Source organism: Sphaeramia orbicularis, chromosome 16 (genome assembly GCF_902148855.1).
Source record: "Sphaeramia orbicularis chromosome 16, fSphaOr1.1, whole genome shotgun sequence".
Taxonomy (NCBI): domain Eukaryota; kingdom Metazoa; phylum Chordata; class Actinopteri; order Kurtiformes; family Apogonidae; genus Sphaeramia; species Sphaeramia orbicularis.
In genome coordinates this window covers 14075759-14098427 of record NC_043972.1, presented here as the reverse complement: position 1 = coordinate 14098427, position 22669 = coordinate 14075759, and the positions used below count along the sequence as shown (strand labels likewise).

Here is a 22669-nt window from a genome sequence, read left to right as displayed (position 1 = left end):
AATGGACACAAATAAATGCTAATGTAATGTAACATAAGTGACAGTATCATCAGTATAAAAGAGTAGTTTAAACAATTAAATAATGATGCCTATATTTTGCTGAAAAACTCACTTTTTGTTCCATTTTCTTTGTTTCTGATAAAATAACCTTTGAATTTACTCTGAGCTTTAATGAACATCCACATGATCAGTGAATTAAATATAGAAAATACAGGATTTACACTGAAAAAAATGCAAAATACAGAGGATAAAATCATAATAAATGGTGATAAATCACTTAAGAAAAGGTTAAATATAGAGAAAACTTCAGCTGGGAGCTGCCACAGAAGCAGCTCTGGGTCTTCATGGGTTAAAACCATAAAATTTGACCATTAAACATAGAAGGAGGATCATTTTCCAAAGTTTCAGACTCATTCTGAAACTGAAGCTGATCCAACTGTGATCACGTCCTTCATCTGGACTCAAACAGAACCGACAGCACTGATGTGGAACAGTCAAATCAGAGCTTCAGTTCAAATAGTCCAGACAAGACTCCAACGGCGTCGTCCTTTAAAGCCCCTCCCCCCTCTGTCACACATTGGTGCAGTTGGTGGAAGGCGGAGTCTCTGCTTTGCTGCGAACGGCTTTGATGTCGTTCAATGGGGAGTCACCGGCGCCGATCTGGCACTTGAACACCTGTTTGTAGGCCTTCCTGAAGTTCTCCGACAGGAAGGCGTAGATGACCGGGTTGACTGAGGAGTTGCTGTACGCCAGGCAATGGGCGGCAACTCGCAACACGAAAGACGCCTGGTTCAGGGGGAAGGTCCCGAACTCCACCCACAGGTGGACCACATGATGAGGCAGCCAGGACAGGCAGAAGACCACCACCACCACCAGGACGGTCTGGGCAGTCTGAAGAGGGGGGGGGGCAAGAAGAGAGGGAGGAGGAAGAGGAGATCCATGAACCAGACTGGAGTGTATGAAGGTCTAATCATGTCTAAATCTGTCATAACTAGGGCTGTAAGAAAATATCGGTTCTCCAATATATCGCAATATTTCATTTCACAATACTGTATCGATATTAAAAAGTACTGTATCGATATTTTTAGGTATTTATTCAAATGCAGATATGGTGGAGGTTCATTTTTGTTTTTTGTTTCTATTTTATTTATTATTATTTAATACTCTTTTATTCAATAATGGTAGTTCCTTTGTTGGGATTGAACTAAAATACTGTTCTGATGTTAGTTCTGAACTAATAGAATATGAACTTTGGAACAGGATCTGAATCTGGTATAACATTAGATCCTGTTCTGATAATAGATTGAAATAATGCAATCTAACCTAACCTAACCTAACCTAACCTAATCTAAACTAAATTAATCTAATCTTAATTGACCTAATCTAAACTACTCTAGTGTAATCTAAAGTAACCTAATCTAAACTAATCTAACCAAATCTAATCTAAACTAATCTAAACTAATCAAATCTAGTCTAAACTAAACTAATCTAAACCAAAATAATCTCATTTAAACTAATATAATCTAACCTAGTCTAATCTAAAGTAATGCAATCTAAACTAACCTAACCTAATTTAAACGAAAATAATCTTATCTAAACTGGTCTAATCTAAACTAATCTACTCTAGTGTAATCTAAAATAATCTAATCTAAACTAATCTAAATTAAAATAATGTAATCTAAACTAATCTAATCTAAACTAACCTAATCTAATCTAAAATAATCTAGTCTAATCTAAACTGATCTAAAATAATCTACCCTAGTCTAATCTCATCTAATCTAAATAATATAAACTAATTTAATCTAATCTACTCTAGTCTAATCTAAACTAATTTAATCTAATCTACTCTAGTCTAATATAAACTAATTTAATCTAATATAAACTACTCTAATCTAACCTAATCTAAAATAATCTCATCTAAACTAAACTAACCTAATCTAAACTAAACTAATCTAGTCTAATCTAAAGTAATTTAATCTAAACTAATCTAATTTAATCTAAAGTAATCTAATCTAATCTAAAATGATCTAATATGATCTAATCTAATCTAATCTAATCTAATCTAATCTAATCTGCTGTCTCCACATATTACAGACATACTAATATTAAACTGATTCCATGGACCAAAGCATCATTAATATTAGTGTAATAAATCTATGAACACCATCTGAAGTGAATATATATATAATGTTTCCTTCTCATTCCTCTGCACACATGTGACCTTTATTCACACTGTTATATAACACATAAATGACGTGTGTACAGTGTGTAATTAAACCTACAGCCTCCACTGAAGCACTAACCACTGTAATTATCACATTATCAGCAGTAACAAAAACATGTCAGGTCACCATAGAAACGACAGAAGCACAAATAGAGTTTATAGAAGTGACATTCAACTGGATTAACGACAACACTGACGGAACTGAGGAGAAGTCGCAACACACAAGTTTACACTGAGCATGTCTGTGGTGGAATGAGGTTTATGGTTAACATTAGGTAGTGTCTACTGCCACAGCACCCAAATATGGGTTTGTGTCAGAGCCAATCTGATGTTAGCACTTGTCCCAGAGCCAATCAGATGTCAGCATTTGTCCCAGAGCCAGTCAGATAATAGCATTTGTCCCAGAGCCAATCAGATGTTAGCATTTGTCCCAGAACCAATCAGATGTTAGCATTTGTACCAGAGCCAATCAGATGTTAGCATTGGTCCCAGAACCAATCAGATGTTAGCATTTGTACCAGAGCCAATCAGATGTTAGTATTTGTAGCAGAGCCAATCAGATGTCAGCGTTTGTCCCAGAGCCAATCAGATGTTAGCATTTGTCCCAGAGCCAATCAGATGTCGGTATTCGTCCCAGAGCCAATCAGATGTTAGCATTTGTCCCAGAGCCAATCAGATGTTAGCATTTGTCCCAGAGCCAATCAGATGTTAGCATTTGTACCAGAGCCAATCAGATGTTAGCATTGGTCCCAGAACCAATCAGATGTTAGCATTTGTACCAGAGCCAATCAGATGTTAGTATTTGTAGCAGAGCCAATCAGATGTCAGCGTTTGTCCCAGAGCCAATCAGATGTTAGCATTTGTCCCAGAGCCAATCAGATGTTAGCATTTGTCCCAGAGCCAATCAGATGTCAGTATTTGTCCCAGAGCCAATCAGATGTTAGCGTTTGTCCCAGAGCCAATCAGATGTCAGTATTTGTCCCAGAGCCAATCAGATGTTAGCATTTTTCCCAGAGCCAATCAGATGTCAGTATTTGTCCCAGAGCCAATCAGATGTTAGCACTTTTCCCAGAGCCAGTCAGATGTCAGTATTTGTCCCAGAGCCAATCAGATGTTAGCATTTGTCCCAGAGCCAATCAGATGTTAGCATTGGTCCCAGAACCAATCAGATGTTAGCATTTGTACCAGAGCCAATCAGATGTTAGTATTTGTACCAGAGCCAATCAGATGTCAGCGTTTGTCCCAGAGCCAATCAGATGTTAGCATTTGTCCCAGAGCCAATCAGATGTTAGCATTTGTCCCAGAGCCAATCAGATGTCAGTATTTGTCCCAGAGCCAATCAGATGTTAGCGTTTGTCCCAGAGCCAATCAGATGTCAGTATTTGTCCCAGAGCCAATCAGATGTTAGCATTTTTCCCAGAGCCAATCAGATGTCAGTATTTGTCCCAGAGCCAATCAGATGTTAGCATTTGTTCCGGAGCCAATCAGATGTTAGCATTTGTCCCAGAGCCAATCAGATGTTAGGGTTTGTCCCAGAGCCAATCACAGACACTGTTCCATGCACTCCTTCTCCTCCTGTTGTCTCAGTTCTGTGCTCATATATAGAATATACTTCAGTTCATTCTTTTGGCCATTTTACAATTGAAACTCAAAACCAAGATGGCCGACAGGAAGTCATAAATGCTGAAAATCCCAGAAATATGTCGTAAATCCTTCTACCGTCTGTCCCAGTAAAGTTACAGTAATAGTATGAATGACAGTTTCATTACAGACACTGATGCATGGACTCACATTTAGTCGACATGGGATTAACTACGAATTTCTTCCAATCTAAAGAAATCTGTGTAATTTTGACCAATGATATTAATCCTTCGATGTTACTTGATGCGTCCATATTTTTTCTGCCTTCAGGGCTGTCCTAATAACAATTGGACTTTCTACATTGACAACTAAATAATAAATAACTCAAAGAAAGAAATATATACATAAACAACAGTGAACTTATGGTGACAGTTAATAACCCTCATCCCTATAGCTTGTGAATTTAGTGGAAATCAATGGACAATTTTTATTGGAGCAGAATTCAGTTCAGTTTTTTTAATCAAAAAGTTGGGTTTTTTGCACAATATTATCTCCATAAAGTGAGTAAAAACTAGTATTAAAATATGTTCAAATGTGAGAAAACATCAGATTAAGAAGATGGTTTTATTTCATAGTTGTCATCATTTTCTGATATTGGTTTGTTCAATACATATTTATTTGTTTCGTGGTGTCCAACTGAGTGGACAATTATGGAACTCCATGACAAAAAAAATAATTCATAAAAATTCAATTGTTTTTTTTTTTTTTTTTGTCATATCTAAAGAAGAATAAAAACACTCTGGACTGAGGTTTTCATCATTCATGCACTAAAGGGTTAAACTACAGAACCATCATTTCTAATAAGAGTAAACTAATCACTTTTCCAGTGAATTATTGCTTCGTATTGATCTTTTATCAGTGTTAAATGTCAGACTGGTTGTGTCCAGTTTGTTGTAAAAGGTCATTATTGATCTGAGATGTTCCTACAGTCTGTCAGTTGTGTTTAGATCGTCTTTATTACACGTTAAAGTCTGGTAACGGTTCCTACATTCTTCCAAGTACAACTGTAGATAATTCATCAGCAGACAGAGGCGTGACTGGTTTCAGCTTCTTCCTGTGGCCTTCGACAGAAACGTCTGGGAGGTTAAACCAGTGGTTCTCAGTCTTTTTCTGTCATCTCCCCTTTTGGAGGACCATAAACCTCCAGTCCCTCCTTTGGAGGACCATAAACCTCCAGTCCCCCCTTTGGAGGACCGTAAACCTCCAGTCCCCCCTCAACCCCCACACCATTAGAACAGTGGTGCAATTACAACTTTTATTGAGACAAATAATATTCGAACAACACTTTTTGCTTTTCCTTGAATAACTTTTTTGTTCAAATTAAAAATAACTTAGATTTTTGCTGAAATAATATAAATAAACTCAACCAGACTGCTCCGAGACAATATTTATCCAAATAAAAATAGGAAATGTGCGATTATCTACAACTGTGACACTAAAGGTCCTTTTTTTTTTTTAATCCATAATCTCCCCACGTCTCTGCAGGCTTCACCTGTTTTAACTGTTTTGGGGTTTTTTGGAGGGTCTTATTTGCTCTCCATTTTTATTTTCTGACCTCCCTTTTAATCGGATTTATTGTACCCTGCCTTTAGCACTTAGAGGGTTTTAGACAAAAATGTAAAATGCATTACAAATAAAATCTGTTATTATTATTGGATGGATGGATGGATGGATGGATGGATGGATGGATGGATGGATGGATGGATGGATGGATGGATGGATGGATGGATGGATGGATGGATGGATAGATAGATAGATAGATAGATAGATAGATAGATAGATAGATAGATAGATAGATAGATAGATAGATAGATAGATAGATAGATAGATAGATAGATAGATAGATAGATAGATAGATAGATAGATAGATAGATAGATAGATAGATAGATAGATAGATAGATAGATAGATAGATAGGCTTTATTTCAGACTCGTGGTCCACATGAACAACCAAACAGATAAACACAAACACAGTCAAAACAAACCCTCTAGACTTTCCAGAGTCAGTCATCCCAGTGTTTCCAGAACAGACATGTGTAACCTACACCACTATATGCAAGACTGGTCTGCAATAAAATTACAGTATTTTCTGAATGATTCAGGTAACATGAATTTAAACATCAGATTATATATTTTTTTTTTTTTTAGTCCAACAAACACATGTTGGTTCCACAGATGCACATATGACCAGTATCAGTGGGTCCATGAGCCTGTTTCCATTGGACATCTGAGAACATTCAAGTCCAAACTAAGGTTATTATTGTTAACGAAAACTAACGAAATGTCAAAATCTAGAATTGAAAAAACATTATCGTTAACTGAAATAAATAAAAGCTATAATTAAAAGAAAAAAAAAAACGATAACTAAGTGAAACTGTATTGTGTGTTTACAAAACTAAAACAGATAAAAATTATGGATGAAATTCCCTTCGTTTTCGTCTTTGTCAATGTCGGATTGATATCGATTTATTTCGCTCTAGCAGTTTTAGCTAGCGGCACCATACGACACTTGATGGTCCATCACTTGTGGTTTCCAGTCGTCTTCTGGTCCCCACTCTACCTGGAAACATGGAGACTAAAGTTGGGAGAAAGCAGCAGAGTCCTGTCTGGGATTTATTTGAATACGACGGAGAAGAAGAGAAAAGATGTAAAGAAACTAAAACTAAGCATTTAGACAAAAATTAAAACTAATAAAAACTTTCAAACCTGCTCTAAAAATGAATTCAAACTAACTCAATTAGAGAAAAAAAAAAGTCAAAACCAAATAAAACTAAACTATAATGAAAAATCCCAAACTATTAGAACCTTGGTCCAAACTGTCCAAAACACAAACCTGTGTCCATGTGTCTTTTCCAGTCCAGTCCTTGTCCACTGTCCAAACCTAAACTGTTTGTCTAGTCTAGTGACAGATCACCATGGTAACAGATTGGTTTGGTGTCCGTTCATAAAATCAGTCCAGGGTGCTCCGAACATCAAACATTAGTTCCACCTGATACATGTTCCAACCTGAAGAACAAAAAACACACCCAGGACTGATCCCATGACCCCCCCCCCCCAAAGCCCCACCCATCCCCGCCCCACAGTTTGACCCCAACCGCCTTAAACCCACGCAGCCTCAGGTCGTCTGATCCAAACTCAGTCTCATTTATTTTTCCATCATGTCTGTGTTTTGTTGAAATGTTCACAGTGTTTGATATTAAACAGATGAAATGAATGCGTCCTTTAGGCAGAGCTGCACAACCATCCATGCACACAAAGCAGTGACTGGGACAAGATGTACTCTGCAATTTATGATATTTGTGAAAATAACACGCTTTACGCAAATGAAAAATGTTTAGTATTCCATCTCACATACATCCGAATCAGTTTCCAGGAAATATTTAATAAAACATCAGAGTTATGACGCTTGTAATGGGAAAGAGAAAAGCATCCATCCATGGTGTTTGTGTCTGATGCATCGACGGACCAGAATGCACTGCAGCAAATAAAACTGTACCTGCAGATCATAGTCAGAATATTAATAAAAGGCTTTAACCCTTTAACCCCTGACGTGTCTGTGGTGACACGTTCTGAATGTAGGATTTATTTAAATATTCATAGAAATTCAACTGTTTACTCAATAGTTACATTTCCAGTCGTGTTGATAGAATAGACCTTGTTCTTTCCATAGACATCTGAGCATGCTCAGTTCAAGCCCCACCCCCTGTGGAATGGGGGGTAAAACACAGAGCAGTGAGTGAGACCGACTCACTATAAAAATAGACGGTTTGGGCTTTTTTTATTTATTTATTTATTTTTACACTGTTTTCCTTGTGTTTTTTGGTTTTTCCTGTTGTTCCCAGTGTTGTGGTGATTTTGCTTTATTTATTTTTTACTGTGTTTTTACGGAGTTGTGACCGTGGAACTGCTGTATGGAGTTAAACAGGTGTCAAAAAGTAACTGGACTCATTTAGAAAAAAAGAACCAAAACTAAAACTACTGGAACCAAATTACAATACTGGTTGCTAATTGTATTCTGTTTTTTTTTTTTTTGTTTTTTTTTTTGTTTTTTTTTTTAACTTCATGTTAGTTAATTTTTTGTACATGTTTTTCTCGTTATTTATTATTTTGTAAATATTTTATTCATTTTTGTTCCTTTTGAGACTTATTTTGTTTATTTTTCCACATTTAATTGTTTTTTTTTTTTTTTTTTCATCAATTTTGTTCAGTTTGTGGCTCATTTTGTTCATATTTATTCTTTTCCTTTATTATTTTTTTTTCACTGTGTTTTAACTGAGTTTTGACCATGAAACTGCTTTATGGAGTTAAACAGTTGTCAAAAAGAAGCTGGACTGATTTAGAAAAAAAGAGACAAAACTAAAACTAATGGGCCCAAATTCAAATACTGGTTATTTATTTTGTTTTGTTTTTTTGTTTTTTTTTACTTAATTTTAGTTCATTTTTTGCATATTTTTTCGTGTTATTTATTATTCTGTCAATATTTTTATTCATTTTTGTTCATCTTGTGGCTTTTTAAAAAAAAAAATTATTTATCTTTTTATGAGCAATGTAACAGAACATACAAAGGAGCAGAATTACAATGCATTCATTATACATTGCCTTTTTATATCATTTTTCCCCATTCCCAATCCAACCCCAAGGCCCTCCGAGAAGGGCCCACAGCAGAAATAAGAACATCACAACAGTCTCTGAGCAGTAGAAAATCAAATAAGTACAAGCAGTATCAAATCTGTGGTGTACAAGAATATTAACTGAGCTAATGGAAACAAAAGAAAATTAAAAAAAAAAAAAAAAGATACCTGTGTTTACTTTTAAATATTAGACATTACCTAGATGTATCAAATGTAACAATAATTGGTAGACAGAACAAATTACAACAAAAAACAACAATACCTAAACAATAATAAAATAGAGTAGGGTGGAGGTGTGAGAGATCAATCTGAAGGCAGTGTTTGTAAAGACTGAAAGTAATCTAAAAAAGATTGCCATTTATTAAAGAATTTAGTTGAGGAGCCTTGTAGTGAGAGTCTAATCTTTTCTAATTTAAGAAAAAGCATAACATCTATAAGCCAAAATGAAATAGACGGGGGTATTTTGTGGCTTATTTTGCTTATTTTTCTACATTTAGTTTTTTATTTTATTATTTTTTTTCTTCAGTTTTGTTCAGTTTGTGGCTTATTTACACAGTAAAACAAAACCACTGAAGAAAAGGAACACAAGCACATACTCACAGCAGCTTTAATGAACCTGAAACAGACACAGATTCACAGCAGAAATAATGTGTCAGGGGTTAAAGGGTTAATATGTGAGCCTTTACCTTTAATCAGGGATTAAAGGGTTAATATGTGAGCCTTTACCTTTAATCAGGGGTTAAAGGGTTAATATGTGAACCTTTACCTTTAATCAGGGGTTAAAGGGTTAATATGTGAACCTTTACCTTTAATCAGGGGTTAAAGCGTTAAACCATTCCATTTTCTGACCCGTTTTTCTGCATCTAAATGTAATTTCTCTCTGAATAATCCAAACTTTACTTTGTCTTTCCCTAATGGGTTGCAGAACCGCTGGCAGATGAACTATTCATCATATTTTTGTAGATTTAATTATATTAAACCCAGCCCTGGGCGTTTTGCCAACGCTTTCCGGTTCATTATTCTGTCGTCTAATCCATTAGATATTCGGAACTGAATCTGTGAAAAACTTGGTCAGTTCAGAAGTTCAAGAGCACTGGGTTTTACCTCTGAAATTACACTAATTAACAACATTTATTTACTATCTTGGAACCAAACGTATCCCAGGGCAGTCACACATAAATCAAGGTCAAACATTTGCACATTCGTGTAAAAATCCAGTATTTTTCTGCCTTTGGCAAAGTTGAACAGTATTATTTTATATGTACAGTATTTACATGAAGGTACAGATTAACCGTTAAAGACCCACAACTATTTTTATGGTAATTTACAAATGAATTTTTCTCTACATTTGACCCTTTCTTAAGTGATTTATCACCATGTATTCTGACAAAATCCTCTGTATTTTGCGTTTTTCCAGTGTAAATCCTGTATTTAATTCACAGATCATGTAGATGAAGCTCATTAAAGCTCAAAGTAAATTCCAAGGTTATATCAAAACTGAGCAAAAAGTGACTTTTTCAGCAAAATATATCATTTAATTGTTAAAACTACCCTTTTATGCTGATGATACTGTCACTTATGTTACATTCTGTTAACACTTGTATGTGATCTGTAGATGTGGGAGTTTTGATGCTGGGGTGAGCAGAGTTTTGGGAAAATATGTGAGTCTATATTTTATAAGTACTGACATAAAAATAGTTTGGTAAATAATTCTTTAAAATGTGAACGTTAATTCATACATTAATACACAAGCATGCCTGCAGAGTGAACTAGTGAGCTGTGGTGCACACAAACGGGGTGGTGGTGAATAGTTCGTAAGATGGGGGGGTGGTGAATGATTGATAAACCACCCGGGGGGGTAAGGGTTAAAGCTGGACGTTTGGGTCTTTGAGGGTTAAAGGTGGACGTTTGGGTCTTTAAGGGTTAAACGTGGACATTTGGGTCTTTGAGGGTTAAAGGTGGACATTTGGGTCTTTGAGGGTTAAAAGTGGACATTTGGGTCTTTAAGGGTTAAAAGTGGACATTTGGGTCTTTGAGGGTTAAAAGTGGACATTTGGGTCTTTGAGGGTTAAAGGTGGACGTTTGGGTCTTTAAGGGTTAAACGTGGACATTTGGGTCTTTGAGGGTTAAAGGTGTGTTGGTCCAAACATTAAGGACAGGATTACAAATATAAACTTGTCACATTTTCCCCTTTACTTACTTAATTTTTCTGCCACTGAGGCGCTTTTCAGTGTTTGCTGCTGCTGCTGCCGTTGTTTATAGATGGTTCTGAATTGTCTAAATCTTTGTCAGATCCTCATATTGACCGTTTGTCGACACCATCTGTGTTTTCTGAGATCAAACCCATGAACATAACGGTCTGTTTAACCCACGGTCCAACAGTGACCATGCAATCCAAACATCACACTGCCAAAAATCTAAATCTGACCAAGTGTATTTTTCTCATTTCTAGTCCAAATATTTCATCACACTTAAAATCAGACAGAATCACCTACACAGGAACTGTTCAGTGAGATAGAAGAACTGATTTAGAGACAATAGAGCTGGAAAATCTGATTTCAACAAATCTGACCAAGATCATTTACACTTGCTAATTTGGCAGATTTTTTTTTTCTTTTTTTTGTTTCTTTTTGTTTTTTGTTTTTTTGCATAATTCAAGACTTTTTTTTTTTTTTTTTTACTTAATTCAAGATTATTTGCTTGATCCAATACTTTTTTTTTTGGTTAATTCAAGATTTTTTTTTTTTTGCTTAATTTTTGTTTTTGCTTAATTCAAGATGTTTTTGCCTAATTCAAGATTTTTATTTCTTTTTTGGTTATTCAAGTTTTTTTTTTCCTTTCGCTTAATTCAAAATTTTTTATTTTTTTTTTTTTTGCTTAATTCAAGAATAATTTTTTTTGCTTAGTTCAAGATATTTTTTGCTTAATTCAAGACTTTTTTTTGTGCTTAATTCAAGACTTTTTTTGCTTAATTCCAGATTTTTTTTTTTTTTTTTTGCTCAATACAAGATTTTTTTTTTTAATTCAAGATTTTTTATTTTTTTTTTGCTTAATTGAATTTTTTGCTTAACTCTAGACTTTTTCGCTTAATTCAATTTTTTTTTTTTTTGCTTAATTCAAGACTTTTTTTTTGCTTAATTCAAGACTTTTTTTTGCTTAATTCAAGATTTATTTATTTTTTTGCTTAATACAAGTTTGTTTTTTTTAATTCAAGATTTTTTTTTTGCTTAATTGAATTTTTTTTGCTTAATTCTAGACTTTTTTTTTGCTTAATTCAATTTTTTTTTTTTGCATAATTCAAGATTTTTTGTTTAATTCAAAATTTTCTTTTGCTTAATTCAAGTTTTTTTTAGCATAATTCAAGATTTTTATTTATTTATTTTTTTGCTTAGTTCAAGATTTTATTTATTTATTTATTTATTTATTTTGCATAACTCAAGATTTTTTTTTGCTTAATTCAAGCCAAAAAATCTGCTAATGTAACAGGTGAAAATTATCTTAATTTATCTAAATCTATCTAAATTTGTTGAAATCAGATTTTCCAGCTCTATTGTCTCTAAATCAGTTCTTCTATCTCACTGAACAGTTCCTCTGTAGGTGATTCTGTCTGATTTTAAGTGTGATGAGATATTTGGACTAGAAATGAGACAAAAACACTTGGTCAGATTTAGAGTTTTTCCAGTGGACTCCAGTTTCAGTCCCATGTCCCTGAAGAGGAGCTGTGAACACCACCCCGTCGATGCCCACTTCCAGGGGTCAAAGGTTTGCTTTAACACCAGGACTTCACTGAGGATCAGAACCTGGTGTTGTTTCGGATCGTCTGATTGGTCCAAGTCTGTGGGCGTGTTTCACAACAGCCCTGGGAAGAACCTGCTTCCTTCCATCTGTCACCAGCCTTATATTTAACCGTCTGAGCTGCTGAATCACCCAAACTATCGATTCAACTCTTATTTGTACAAATACTCTGGCGTTCCACCAAGGACACTGCACGGCCCACTGCAGTTTATGTATCTGTCCTCCTTTAACCTTTACGGACCCAAACGTCCTCCTTTAACCTGACCCATCTACTGATCTAAACTGTTTCATTCCTGTTGATCCACTAATCCTATCAATCCATGTCAATAATTGGTGTCAAATACAATTCTTCATCTTTTCATGGTCATCAGATATGACCCATTTGGACGTTCAGAGGCTCCGTAGTTACCGTGGAAACACTGTCATCTTCTACAACATTGATTTGTCAGTAAAACCCATGGAGTTGGATCAATGACAGTGGTTTTTGAGGCTTGTTTTTATGTTCAGTTAATGATATATTTTTCTGAAGAAAGCAGTTTTTCTTCAGTTTCTCTATTTTTATATAATAACCTTTAAATTTACTCTGAGTTTTCATGAACATCTACATGATCAGTGAATTAAATATAGGGAAAAATACATTATTCCTTTTCTGAACTGTGTTGGAAAATATTGGTTCTGCAATATATCGTGATATTTCATTTCACAATACTGTATCGAAATTAAAAAGTACTGTATCGAAATTTTTAGGTATTTGTTCAAATGCAGATATGGCAGAGGTTCATTTTTGTTTTTGTTTATATTTTATTTAGTATTTAACACTGTTTTATTAAATAATGGTTATTTGTAGCATCCTAAAAGCACTTTTTTTCTGTCTGAGAGGCAGATGGTAGATCCTTTGGAAACTAGGGGAATTAGAAAAATGTTGTTATATAGCGTCAGATCCTGTTCTGATCAAATACAAATGTGTTTAGTATTTGTGCAGATTTCTGGTTTCAATTCTTTAAGGAAATAATCTTTAAAAAAAACAAAAAAGAAACAGAAAAATTGCCTTTGTAACAGTATCATGATTTGTATCGTATCATAATCCTAATATTGTATCACCACATTCTTGTCAATACACACCAGCACATGACTAGGACAGAGTGGGATTTGAACCACCAACCCTTCAGTTTTTGGCTGACCCGCATTACCTCCTGAGCCATGGCTGCCCATATATGGACATATAGATGTGAATATTTCTATCTAAATATGGAAATATTCCCTTTAACACTAAATTAGGTCCATTTGAACCCAAACTAAAGAGTGAACTCGGTTAAATTCAAAGTTCATTCAGTCACTTATTGAAGAATCAAACCCACTGAGGTTTTAGTCCAAAGGAGGTCAAACCAGATCTGATAGAGTCGGTGTCAGACCTGAGTTTAAGACCCACTGAAGGGTCACGACCCACCAACCAGCTGAGAACCCCTGGTCTAGATAACAAAGGTTTCTGACTCATCATGTAATCATACGTTGAGCAAAGAAAATGACATCAACACGACTGAGTTCACCCACTGACGTCCAGATACAAACGTAAATGTGCAGCAGTTTAGTTTTTATTTTGACAGATGACCGCAGTTCTGTGTTTCAGATTTATTCTCGGTGCTTTCAAACACATTCTTCTCCCGTCAGTTGTAGTTTCCCAGCAGCTGCAGCAGGTCTTTTCTATGTGATGGTGTCAGTAAAACCTTCAGTCAGTGTCAGTGTGCATCAGATGGAGTCGACTCCATAAATCAGCTGCATTTGTGGAATTCCTGCTGCAGCTTCTATTGTTGATGACCCTGGTGTGATGGAGGATGCACTGAAAGCACAAGGCTGAGGCTGTTCAGACACTGGAGGAGATGAGCTCAGACGGACGGACGGACGGATGACGGCAGTAGAGGACCAGCACTAACGCTAAATGACCTATATTATTTTCTTTGTTTGTTTCTTTGTTTGTTACCTCCGCCAAGGAGGTTATGTTTTTGCCGGGGTTTGTTTGTCTGTCTGTTTGTTTGTCTGTCCGTTAGTGTGCAACATAACTCAAAAAGTTATGGACAGATTTTGATTAAATTTTCAGGGTTTGTTGGAAATGGGATAAGGAAGAAATGATTAAATTTTGGTGGTGATCAGGGGTTGGGGGGGGGCCCACGGGGGGGGCCACTGATCAGCCTTGGCAGAGGTCTGCGCTCTCCGAGTGCTTCTAGTTTGTTTATGTATTTCAAATATAACATTAAAACCAAACCACAAAAGCATTTATATAAAAAGAAAGGAAAACACTTGACTTCGTTCACTGTAGTTTTGAATATCCAAATAAAGTCACATTTACTCCAGGAAATGATCAATAATAGAGCTGTAAGAAAATACCGGCTCTGCAATATATCGCGATATTTCATTTCACAATACTGTATCGATATTAAAAAGTACTGTATCGATATTTTTAGGTATTTATTCAAATGCAGATATGGTGGAGGTTCATTTTAGTTTTTTGTTTATATTTTATTTATTATTATTTAACACTCTTTTATTCAATGTTAGTTCCTTTGTTGGGATTGAACTAAAATAATGTTCTGATGTTAGTTCTGAACTAATAGAATATGAACATTTGAACAGGATCTGAACCTGTAATGTCTGTCAAACAGAATTTCAGTTTGAACACAGGAACATTTTGTGATATAACATTAGATCAAATAAAACTGTGTTTAGTATTTGTGCAGATTTCTGCTGTAATTCAGTTCTTCAAGGAAATAATCATTTACAAAAAAGAAACAAACAAAAAATGGCCTTTTTAACAGGATCATGATATATTGTATCGTGATCCTAGTATTGGGATTTGTATCGTATCAACAGATTCTTGCCGATACACAGCCCTGATCAATAAACGGGTAAATTCAGTACGACAGGTTTCACTACATGTTTCCATCCAGTAGCATGTGTCTGCACATGCCCGACAGTTTGGAGCATGTGCAGAATTCTGAGGGGGTAAAAAAAAACAATATGGGGGTAAAAATTGTACACACAGCTTCTTATTGAAAACAGCAGAACTATTGTATATTTGTACATATGGAGAATGAGTCTAATGTGACGGTGATAGTTTTTTGTATCAAGTGTATGATGTGGTGGAACCTGAAGAGTGGAAACACTGGATACTGGGGCATATCTGCTGCACTGCATTGTGGGTACTTGACATTTTACACATTGTGTTTTTTGTGTGTGTGTGTGGGGGGGGGGGGGGTTGTGTTCATGTTTATTTAGGTTAATGTGTCTGTTTTACAATGTCTGTCTATCTATCTATCTATCTGGTCCATTTTCTTGCCTATTTGTTCGATTTGTATTAATTTTGTCACATTTTTTTCATTTTTTGCTAATTTTACTACTTATTATTTGTCTTTACTCATTTTGATGCTTATGTTTGTCCATTTTTCCCCCTTATTTTATTATTATTAGGATTTTTTTTTTTTTTTTTTTTTTTACAAATTTTATTCATTTTATTATCCATCTATCAATCTGACATTTTTTCCATTATCTATCTGTCTATCTATAGTAAATGGTCAGTACTTATGTAGCACATTTCTACACTTTCATGGTGCTTTACAAAGCCTCACATTCACACACACATTCACACACCAGTGGGCTGCTGCCATGCAAGGCACTACCAGGCCCTGCTGTGGACAGGAGCCAGGATCTGAACCCACAACCCTTCGGTCATTGGACAACCCGCTCTACCAAATGAGCCACCTGCCCCCCATCTATCTATCTATCTATCTATCTATCTATCTATCTATCTATCTATCTATCTATCTAGGGCTGAACGATTTGGACAAAATGTCATATCTCGATATTCATGCCAGATATATTGATACGATATGATATGACTATGGGTTCAGTGAAAACCAAGCATTTTTCAGAAAAATACAAACATCATCATACAAAAGAATGTGGAAAGTGCAGTTTTATTTATAAGAACTCACTGCCAGTCATCAACATTAACATAAAGTACGAATAAATGAAATTTGTTGTGACTTCCAGAGCTGTACATGCAGGGTGAGCGCGGGGGAAATCTATATCGTTTATATCGTTGCTTTTTCAATATTAATATCTTGAATGTTCGTATCTAGATATCGATACAATAACGATATATCTTTCAGCCCTACTACCTACCTACCTACCTGTCTAATAATAACACTGGGGAACAATTTGAAAAAAAAAAATTCTGTTGAGTTAGAGTTTTATGCTGATTAAAACTAAAATTGGCATGCTGATTCCAAAATTGCAGTCAGTTTTTTTCTAGCACATCAGGTTTTTCCTCCACAGCTTACCCTCCAGATAAGCAAAATTCCACTGATTAGCTGTAGTAAGACTTGCCAGCTGATTACGATTGGACTCATCTACAGCTACGTGGCAGCTTGTTTGTGCAGTCACAATTGAGACAGTGTGGTGAGAGGTGTGTGCAGCTCCCAGTTGGTCAGTACTATCAATATCTGCAAACAGAAAGCTAGCATAGTAGGAATTAAGAGGATTTATGCTGGCTTTTCTCTTAACCTTGTAACCATGGGCATACCGTTGTAAGGTCTATTTCGTTTTATGCTGGGTTTCTTTCGTTTTCAAAGCTTGTAACTATTCCATCTTAGTGTTTTATTTACATAGGTATATACAGGGGTTGGACAAAATAATGGAAACACCTTCACCTCAAGATGATAATGCCCCAATCCATACAGCTAGAATTGTTAAAGAATGGCATGAGGAACATTCTAATGAAGTTGAGCATCTCGTATGGCCGGCACAGTCCCCAGACCTCAACATTATTGAGCATTTATGGTCAGTTTTAGAGATTCAAGTAAGACGTCGATTTCCACCGCCATCGTCTCTAAAAGAGTTGGAGGGTATTCTAACTGAAGAATGGCTTAAAATTCCTTTGGAAACAATTCACAAGTTGCATGAATCAATACCTCGGAGAATTGAGGCTGTTATTGCTGCAAAAGGCGGACCTACACCATATTAAATTATATTTTGTTGATTTTTTAAGGTGTTTCCATTATTTTGTCCAACCCCTGTATTTCCTTTGTTCCAGATCATGTCTGCTCCTGCTACTTCTCGTCGTAAATGCCTGAACAACCCTGACTGCTTTTGCTTTATTTGTGGTAGTTTCACCATTCCAAGGGTACGTTTACACGGCAACACTCCGCAAAGATTTCTCCTTTGCGTTATAAAACCATTCCGTGTTAAGACGAAGCCGCTATGATAACGATCTGCGTTAACATGAGTCCGCGAGGACGGCTGAATACGCTGTAGTGGCCATGCCAGACCAGTAGCTGGCGATGTAGAGCTGTAGTGAAACAGTGGCGGTAAAACACGCGCCTGCGCACAAACGATTTCCGGTTTAGACAGCCTTTAAATGAGGAGAAGAAGAAGAGGCGGACAACACTATTTACAAACAACAATGGCGAGTGGTCGTACAAAGACGCAGGACTTCTTTGTCTGGACAGACGAGCTGAGCACAGTTAGCAGCATGTATGTTGTTCTGAAACCGGCCATTGTTGTTGTGGTTGTTCCTTCTTTTTCTGCAGCTTTATTGTGTCATAGAGGCTGGCAAACCAGCTTGGAGGCGCATTACCGCCACCAACTGGCCTGGAGTGGGTTAACTGGCGGTTCTTGGCTGCGCGCGCATGCGGTGACGTCATATTTTACCCCGGAACGCTCTGATTCGCGTTAACACGGAGCTGAAATGTGGAGCGTATCGATAACGTTCCACCCTGGACCCTGGTATCAAAAGTTTCCGGATTCAGGCACTCTAGGCACCGTTTCCATGTTAACAGAAGGCTAATCCGCGATGAAATCTTCCCGGAGTCGACTGAATCCGACGCCGTGTAAACGGCCCCCAAGTCAGAGGGCAAACATCAGTGCATTTGTCAAACAAGCATATTTTGCATATTTTAAAGTAAAATTTGGTGATCAAGACAAGCCATGAGCCCCTCACAAAGTGTGCAAGCAGTGTGTCAAGAGTTTACAGATGTGGACCAAAGGAACACGTGAAAAGTTGGCATTTGGTATCCCCGTGGTTTGGCGAGAGCAAAAAGGTCATTGCACAGAGTGTTACTTTTGTTCAGTGAGAACATCAGGATTTAACAATAAAAATAAAAATAAAATAGACTCTCCTAATCTACCGTCAGCTATAAGACCAATGCCTCATTCATCTGAAATTCCAGTGCCAGTTTTCGAACAACTACCTCCTCTAGAAGATCTGAGTGATGTTGAAGAACGCAGTGACAGCAATGACGCAGATTTTGAAATTCACGAGGATTCAGTTCATAGGGGATTTGATCAGCACGAGTTGAATGATTTGGCATAGGATTACAGTAGCCATATCCTTTGTAAAAACATAATAGTGTTAAATAAACATTATAGTCATGCCTGTTTCTTTCATATTTCATTGTATGTCAATATTTGAAAATGTTTATAAAACAAGCACGTATCTGTTCAGTACAGTATTTTTCATATTTTTTAAGAAAACGGGGATCCTATAGTTCAAAAACTTGACGTGACAGAGAAAAACTGAGATCAGTTTTGGATTCCGCACCCAAAAATTAGTTAAAAACAGCTGTCAGACCTAACGCAACAAAAATTATGTTCCCCAGTGTAATAATAGATTATTTGCATTGTACATTTTTGTCTAATAACCTCTAAGTCAGGGGTCTCAAACATGCGGCCCGGGGGCCAAATGCGGCCCACCAGAGTTTCCAATGCGGCCCGTGGGATGAATTTACAAAGTGTTGTGGAACTCATTTTAGTTCGGGTTCCACATGCAGACCAATATGATCTACAGTAAAATAATAACAGCAGAATAACCTACAAAAAATAATGACCCCATATTTTCTTCTTGCTTTGATGTGAGAAAAATATTACACTGTGCCTATAGATAATGACAACTTCAAATTTTTGTTTTTGTTTTAATGCAAAAAATAACATTAAATTATGAAAAAAAATTTGAATCAAGCCAACAAAAATCTTCAATTAAGTAAAAAAATCTTGAATTAAGCCAACAAAAATCTTCGATTAAGTAAAAAAAAAAAAAGCTCAGTGTTTAGTGTCTTTGTAGATCTGATCCATAATGCACATGTAGAAATGATAAGTTAAGGCAGAATATTGTTAAAATTGCACTTATTTTTCTTTAGTAATTTCTTTTTTTTTTCATCTTATTTAGATCTTTTTTGTTTGGATAGTTTATAAAAGTAAGTATTTCATAATTTAATGTTTCTTTTTTTCACTAAAACACAGACAAAAATTTGTAGTTGTCATTATGTATAGGTTATTCTCTTATTATTTTACTGGTCCGGCCCACTGGAGGTCAAATCAGGCTGAATGCGGCCCCTGAAAGAACATGAGTTTGAGACCCCTGCTCTAAGTGCTAAAGGCAGGGTACAATAAATACGATTCAAAGGGAAGTCAGAAAATAAAAATAGAGAGCAAATAAGACAGATAAAAACAGTTTTTAAAAAAAACAAAAAACAGTTAAAACAGGTGAAGCCTGCACAGACGTGGGGGATTATGGATGGATAAAAAAAAAAAGACCTTTATTGTCATAGTTGTAGATAATCGCACATTTCCCATTTTTATTTGGATAAATATTGTCTCGGAGCAGTCTGGTTGAGTTTATTTATATTATTAAAGCACAAATCTAAGTTATTTTTAATTTGAACAAAAAACTTATTCAAGGAAAAGCAAAAAGTGTCGATCGAATATTGTCTTCTCTATCTGTGGGAGCATATGGCAGAGGCTGGTCCCTGGTTTAATGACATTTGCAGGTGGATGAGGCGTTTCCCCAGAACACCTCCACCCATATGTCATCAGAGGAACAGGGTGGAGTTTATTCCACCACATAAACATGAAGTGATCGGATCTGGATTCACAGGACAGATTCTGAATGTGTTTGACCATCGGCTGCAGGTGAAACCTTCCAACAACAGGACTGTTCTACTGGTATTTTACCTTAAAAATATACAACCTTTTATATACACTGGAAAAAGAACAGCACAGCTCCACCTTAATTAGAGGTGGAAACCTGTTAATGACTTATTTTAGACTGAGTTCAAAGAGCATTCTGATGGTTTTACATCATACAGACATTTACATGTTTAGACTCATGAGGGTAAAAGGGTGTTTCTGCACAGTTATCAAACACTGTCCTGCATGTATTTAATTTTATTTGACTTTATATTCACGTTCTGATCCCAGACACTGTCCTCAGACTAAGGTTCCACTGTGCACTCAGGTTCTGTTCATGTAACAAAAGAACGCTGCAAAAAATGGACATCTGACGTAGATAAACTGACCTGAATGTGGACGATTTTGTACATTTATTTACTTCTTCAGACTTAATCTAGTTCAGATTATTGGACTTGTTCCCAGTATTTTTTTTTCCTCTTCTTCTACCACTGACATATTACAACTAATTTAAACAATATTTGTAATAAAACCAGCTCCATTATTGTAGGATGAGTACGGAGGACACAGAAACTGTTCACCCTCAACACATTTAGACTGGATTAGACAGGTTTATCTATATATAACAGAGGTTAAAAAAAAAAAAAGGAAATCTTTCAATGAAGACATGAAACAAGTATATTCTGCATAAAATAAGAATTTTGGTAATAATCCTTAGATAATATTTTCTTATTTTAATAAAACTTGATAAATGTAATTTTCTCACTGCACTGACAGATAATTTTACTGAAATAAGACATTTTAATCCAATAATGAGTTTAATTTTCTTATTTTTGTACAGGTCTTTTTTGCAGTGAATCTAAAGCTTTTAACAAGAAAAGCGGTAAATGTACAAACACAGCAAATTATCTGGTTCTTACTAAATAAAAAAACAAACTTAGATTTAGAAGTGTTAGATAACTGATCTTGTTTTAAGAGTTAATGTCTTATTTTTAGTGTAGACATGATTATTTATAGATTTAATCTGAATTCAAGAATCTTGTCAAATGAAATTCTCACATATTTCACCTGTTTTCAGTAGCTTTTCCCTCAGATTTAGTGTTTTTATCTTGTTTTTAGACAAACCCTTTTTGTGCAAGAACTGTCAAGCTTGAAATATTAACACATTTGTTTAAAAAAAAAAAAAACTCTTCGTTTCTTTTAGTTCTAAATCATTGTCTAGTCCTTAGATAATATTTTCTTACTTTAATAAAACTTGATAAGTGTAATTTTCTCACTGCACTGACAGATAATTTTACTGAAATAAGACATTTTAAACCCAATAATGAGTTTATTTTCTTATTTTTGTTCAGGCTTTTATTGCAGTGAATCTAAAGCTTTAACAAGAAAGACTGTAAATGTACAAACACTGCAAATATTTGGTTTTCAAGATTAAAACAATAACAAAAACAAACAAACTTAGAAGTATTAGATAATTGATCTTGTTTTAAGAGTTAATTTTTCATTGTAAGTGTTCATCCATCTGTAGATGTGATTATTTACAGATTTAATCTGAATTCAAGAATCTTGTTAAATGAATTCTCAGATATTTCACCTGTTTCCAGGACCTTTTCCCTCAGATTTAGTGTTTTTATCTTGTTTTCAGACACCCCCTTTTTGTGTGTGAATTGTAAAGCTTAAAATATTAACACATTTGTTTAAAAAAAAAAAAAAAAAAAAAAAAAAAACTCTTCCTTTCTTTTAGTTCTAAATCGTTCTAACTGCTGCAGGAGCCTTTACAGCACATCTACTCACACCCTCTGTCCTTGAACGCACCATCCATCCATCCGTACATACCTTTTTCTTGGATGCCTCTGACTTCTTGGACATGTTTCGTAGTTTTTTGTGCAGGTGGTTTAGAACCTGTGGGCAGACAGAGGACACGCAGACACACTTTATCTCAGTGGGGTCACACTGGGTCCACGTGGGGAAGTCAGAGGCGCTCGTGCCGCTCTTACCTTTGCGTAACAGAAGGAGATGAGCAGCAGCGGCAGCACGTACCCGAACACAAAGGTGCACACCACGTACACCTTCTTGTGGTTCTGGTCCGGCCACACTTCCCAGCAGAAGGTGTGGTTCTGTCCTCCGTGGAAGATGTTCTGGTAGTACATGACGGGCGCGGCCATGGCCAGGGACAGGACCCAGATGACCAGCACCCCGATCAGCGCGTGCGTGGCCACGCGGATGGAGGAGGACTTTCTGGAGTGGACGATGGCCACGTACCTGTCCACGGACATGGCGGACAGGGTGAAGATACTGACCAGCATGGACACGGTGAAGAAGTAGTGGATGAATTTACAGATGAAGGCGCCCAGCACCCAGGTGGGCATCATGTAGATGGTGGACTGGAAGGGGATGCAGAAGAGCAGGTAGGACAGGTCCGC

The 22669-nt window shown here is 36.1% G+C and overlaps 2 protein-coding genes across 2 annotated transcripts in view; one reads left to right on the top strand and one right to left on the bottom strand.

Moving 5' to 3' along the window:
• The window catches only part of LOC115435301 (myelin basic protein-like), a 250896-nt gene that overhangs the window by 131525 nt on the left and 96702 nt on the right, over window positions 1-22669 (top strand). The window lies entirely within an intron of this gene.
• On the bottom strand, window positions 298-22669 carry LOC115436338 (galanin receptor type 1-like; the record flags this gene model as incomplete). The annotated part of the gene is made up of 3 exons (XM_030159185.1): window positions 298-891; window positions 22083-22148; window positions 22244-22669. Coding segments are annotated over 3 exons (813 nt in total), but the record flags the coding sequence as incomplete, so codon positions are not given.